The following is a 3747-nucleotide window of genomic DNA, read 5'->3' as shown; positions in this document are numbered from 1 at the left end:
ATTACATCATTGTTTATTTTGCTGTCCAAATCCTCTTAAAACCTTGTGTGATTAGAAGTGTCCTAGAATTATCACTTTAAAAAAGTGGATCTAAGCTAGACCAATCCCCTCTCGAAACGTCACAACACAAATAATTGAAAATTAGAATAATGTGGAAAAAAAAAGAAAGGGACAGCCAAAAACACTTTGATAAACCCGAGGAAATATTATTGGTGCAGTGTGGAGGGAAGTGTAAGAGTTAATTGCTGCTGCTAATAAGCAATCAAAGACAGTGCAGCCACGTGTTGTTACAAGTGATGTCATCTCATCTGTTGCATTAGAACCAAAATAAGCTCAGATTTTCCTTTCAGCTCTATAATGGAAGACAGAGGGGGAAAAGCCTTGTAGTAATATATCATATCTCTGTGACTGCCGTCCCCATGCCATGCGGGGAAAGGCAGGGCAGTGCAGGCCCCATGCCCGCACGTACTCTCCAATTGCAATGCACTGTTCCCAGGAGAAATTAAAGATATATGCTGCTACACCTTTTTTGTTTTTGCCCCAACTCATATATTCATCAGCTTCATCAGTAACACAACTCCATACTACCATATTGACAGGTAAAAAGTGTGGTTAAAAATTTAAAAATGTTAAACAATGCCTAGGTTATGTTTGTATGTTGAGACAATGTTGATCTCCATTTGTTTCATTTCAAGCCAAAAACTTCCAACCAATTAAATGGACAATGAGAGAGATAAAACAAGGTTGAAGAGAGGGTTCAAATTTTGAAACTAAATAAATGAATTGTCGGACTAAAACTATCCATTTGGACCATAGTGCAGATAATACAAAAGAAAAAACAAAGAACAAGAAAAAGGCAATGCCTACCACAACTAGAAAAGAGACCTACATCCAGTTAATTTGACTAAAAATTATTATAGATGGAACTGAAGATACTAATTCAAGTCCTAACATATTGCATATACACAGTCAGTAAATTCAGTTCAAACTCAAAAGTTAATAGTAACAATACTATGGAACTAAACACCATTGGCACTGAGAATCCTTGAGAATGGAAAAAATAATTACCTAGCTAGCATTACTGTCATCATCATCTTCTTCTTCTTCTCCTTCACCCTCATTCTCCAAGGCTTCCTTTGCAGCTTCCTTGTACTACATTAATTCTCACAAACTGCACCATCAAAATCAGGTTTTGGGGAACTTATGCAGCCCCAAGCTCAGTCTCAGGCAAATCAATATCATTGTTGATCAAAGGACTAGGTGGAGAAGTGGGACAAGTAGTGGGTAACATTCTTGAGTAGAGCTGATCCAATTGGTGAAAATAAGTGCAGGTTTTAGAATGCCGACAGCGCTTCTTGCCATTTTCTTTGCTCTTCCTAAAATATTTGTTAATGTTTTCCCATTTTTCTTTGCATCGTTTAGCACTTCTTTGATAACCAAGGGAAGCCATGAAAGAGCTTACCTCTTCCCAAACAGGCCCTTTCAATCCAGGTTCTCTAAACTTTGCTTCTAAGTCGCATCTTACTTGGATCAATGCCTCAACTTCAGCTCTAGGCCACCTGCTATTGTTATCATTTAAGGGTACCATTGCACTTTCTGGTTGCACCAACAATGGAGTCCTTGGAGGAAGATTGATGCTTTGACCTGTAAGTTTCTCCAAATAAGATACAATAACAGCCTCTCTATTTGAAGCTAAAGCTTGTTCGTTTGCTCTTGCAATGGCCTCATTTTTACGTTTCTCAGCCTCTCGTTGCCTCCATGATTCTTCTTTGGCTGACCTTTCTCTATCCATTGTTTCAATCACTTCCAAGAACCTTTTATGAAGTCCTTCTTGATGATCCATCGCTTGTTTCACCAAAGTTTCAAAAAAAAGAAGCATCGAACACAATTGCTCCTTCATTTTCTTCTTCCTCTTCTTCTTTTGAATCTTCCTCAATGAAGCTTGTTCTCCAATAGAACCCTCTGATCCATGGTCAACCCCGGTTGTAACATTATCACCCCGACCATTGACACCTACATTATGGCCTTGAAATTCGGCTGAGGGCATGGGAATACCCACATTTGCAGGTGAATAATTTTCACCTGTGAGAGCCGAGCCAGAACCAGCTTGAGTAGTTTCCCCACCAAGGCCATAAATAGCTTCAAGCTCACCAAAGAACCTATATTTGTTATCCAAATGCTTGCTTCTCTCACTTGTACATTGCCTAATGCTATCCTCATCACATCTATTTAGGGACTTCCTGGACATGGGTAACAAAGAAGTCAATTTTGGGAAAAAAGAAATTATAATAAATCATTTAAAAAAATTACCAAAAGGGTTGTTTGATGGGAGAATCTTCTTGGGGATGCCAACAATGAGGTGCCAAAAGAGAATGCTGGTCATTGCCATTTTGTTGAGGATGGTTCAAAGCTAAAGCAGCCTCTTTTTTCATACTAATTTCATCCAGACCCAACTTGAAACCCACAGCCGAATTGGGTTGCTGAAACTGATGTTGGTGGAGAAGAAGCTGATGGGTAAGTGGGCCCATATTGTGCTGGAAAAGTTGTTGACAATGAAGAGGGTTTGAAATGGAGAAAACTGAAGAATAACCATCTTCCTCCATTAGCCGCTCTTGTAGATTCTGTGCACCATATTTAACTGGCTGCATTTTTTTTTCTTTGGTTATTTAAGGTAATAAAAATGGAAGACAAAGTAGGATAATCAGATATAGGGAGAATTGGAAGGAAAGTTTAAAAAGGTAAAAGGGTGAGAGACGAAACATTTATTTATTTTAAAAAAATGAAGGAAAATTCTGTTACATGGGACGGGATACTCTACAAGGAAGTTAGGGTTTTGGTTTATCCCCAAAACAATCTATTTTTTTGTTCTTTAAAAATATTAAGTTTTTAAATAGTAGTATGGAATAAATTTTAATATCTCAAAAATTAGATATGAATTTAATTAAATTAAAATTTAGTCATAATTATTTTAAAAGAAATTAAAAATCAATTCAGTTGGTTGATACAGTTAAGTTTTGTGATTAAATCACATTTAAAAATCAATAATTCGATTAACTGTATTTAATTATAATTGAATTAGCTTCTAAATTTGACCAAATTAACCAAATCAATACATTGAACATTAACTGGATCCGATTTGCTTTAAACTTAAAATCGTATAGATATGACCATTATTTTCTTTTCTTTTTTCAATATCTTTCTTAATTTCTTGCCAAACAAACGGAATCTAAAGTTTAACAAGAAAGAAGAGAGTGATGAAGCCAAATTTAATGCATTGGGGTTAAGGATAGCAAAGGGTCCTTGTATTTTGTATTTAGAACAATAGAACAAAGTTGAGTTTTTTGGAACAATTTCTTTTATATTCGCCTTCCACTAAACACATAAATATCATCGATTTTATTTTTGTTTAATTTCTATTTCTACTAAATTTATTGTAGTTATAATTACAAGAATATGAATTCTTTTTGTTATAGTATATTTATAATTTTAAACTACTTAAAAGAAAAACAAAAAAATGGACCACGTGGTATGAGAGGAGACATGACATGAGAGACAACCTTTGGGATTATTTAACAATTGATGTTGCACGTGAATTCATTACAGTACATTGTCTTCTTGTCCCCTTGTCCACCATTTTTAATTTCTGTCTGCTTTCTGCTGCAGTATGTTGACATTGCAGTTGCATGCATCTGTGTTCTTAAACTCCCCGACCCTCTAATTTCCTTGCTTAGCCAAACCTAATCATCG

The 3747-nt window shown here is 35.7% G+C and overlaps 1 protein-coding gene across 1 annotated transcript; it reads right to left on the bottom strand.

Annotated features, from left to right (window-relative positions):
• Window positions 1-775: 775 nt before the first annotated feature.
• Window positions 776-2860, bottom strand: LOC107901012 (trihelix transcription factor DF1). The gene is made up of 2 exons (XM_016826828.2): window positions 2311-2860; window positions 776-2240 (listed from the first exon to the last, which is right to left on the bottom strand). Exons 1-2 carry the CDS (start codon window positions 2646-2648, stop codon window positions 1202-1204), a joined length of 1377 nt encoding a protein of 458 aa, XP_016682317.1. The 5' UTR covers window positions 2649-2860; the 3' UTR covers window positions 776-1201.
• Between the last annotated feature and the right edge of the window lie 887 nt (window positions 2861-3747).

Source organism: Gossypium hirsutum, chromosome D06 (assembly GCF_007990345.1).
Source record: "Gossypium hirsutum isolate 1008001.06 chromosome D06, Gossypium_hirsutum_v2.1, whole genome shotgun sequence".
In the NCBI taxonomy this organism is placed as follows: Eukaryota; Viridiplantae; Streptophyta; class Magnoliopsida; order Malvales; family Malvaceae; genus Gossypium; species Gossypium hirsutum.
This window is presented reverse-complemented; position numbering and strand designations above follow the sequence as displayed.

Excerpts from the sequence above, each read along its gene's own strand:
- LOC107901012 (XM_016826828.2), bottom strand. The coding sequence starts at position 2,648 with ATGCAGCCAGTTAAATATGGTGCACAGAATCTACAAGAGCGGCTAATG. Across the intron at positions 2,241-2,310 it reads CCCATCAAACAACCCTTTTG|GAAGTCCCTAAATAGATGTG; the intron begins GTAATTTTTTTA and ends ACCCATGTCCAG.